General features: G+C 71.4%; 1 protein-coding gene across 1 annotated transcript in view; it reads right to left on the bottom strand.

Moving 5' to 3' along the window:
• PDLIM1 (PDZ and LIM domain 1) overlaps positions 1-291 on the bottom strand; it is a 38,142-nt gene extending 37,851 nt beyond the window's left edge. Inside the window, exon 1 of the mRNA XM_006925934.2 lies at positions 136-291. Within this exon, the coding sequence (XP_006925996.1) occupies positions 136-231 (96 nt within the window). The 5' untranslated portion in view covers positions 232-291. The remainder of the gene's footprint in view (positions 1-135) is intronic.
• Positions 292-297: the final 6 nt, after the last annotated feature.

The raw sequence follows: 297 nt of genomic DNA, 5'->3' as shown, positions 1-297 counted from the left end.
AGCTCCGGACCCGGTTCCCGAAGCCGCCGTCTCCGACAGCGCCCTCGGAGCCCCAGCCTCCCCAGATCCCCTCCAGGCCACGCCGCTCCCCAGCCTGGGAGCGCCTCGCTCCCTGCGCGCCCCAGGCTCTCTTACCCGGGAAATGGCGAGAGGCTGCTCGAAGTCCTTGCCCCCCACGAGGCGGAAGCCCCAAGGCCCCGGGCCCTGGAGTACTATTTGCTGGGTGGTCATGGCGTTGCGAAGGCGAGCGGTGGCCCACGGGGAAAGACGCGGCAAGACGCGGAAAGACGCGGCGCG

The sequence above is a fragment of the Pteropus alecto genome, unplaced genomic scaffold (assembly GCF_000325575.1).
Source record: "Pteropus alecto unplaced genomic scaffold, ASM32557v1 scaffold88, whole genome shotgun sequence".
NCBI lineage: Eukaryota > Metazoa > Chordata > Mammalia > Chiroptera > Pteropodidae > Pteropus > Pteropus alecto.
Note: the sequence above shows the minus strand (reverse complement) of the source record. Positions and strands in the feature narration are given on the sequence as shown.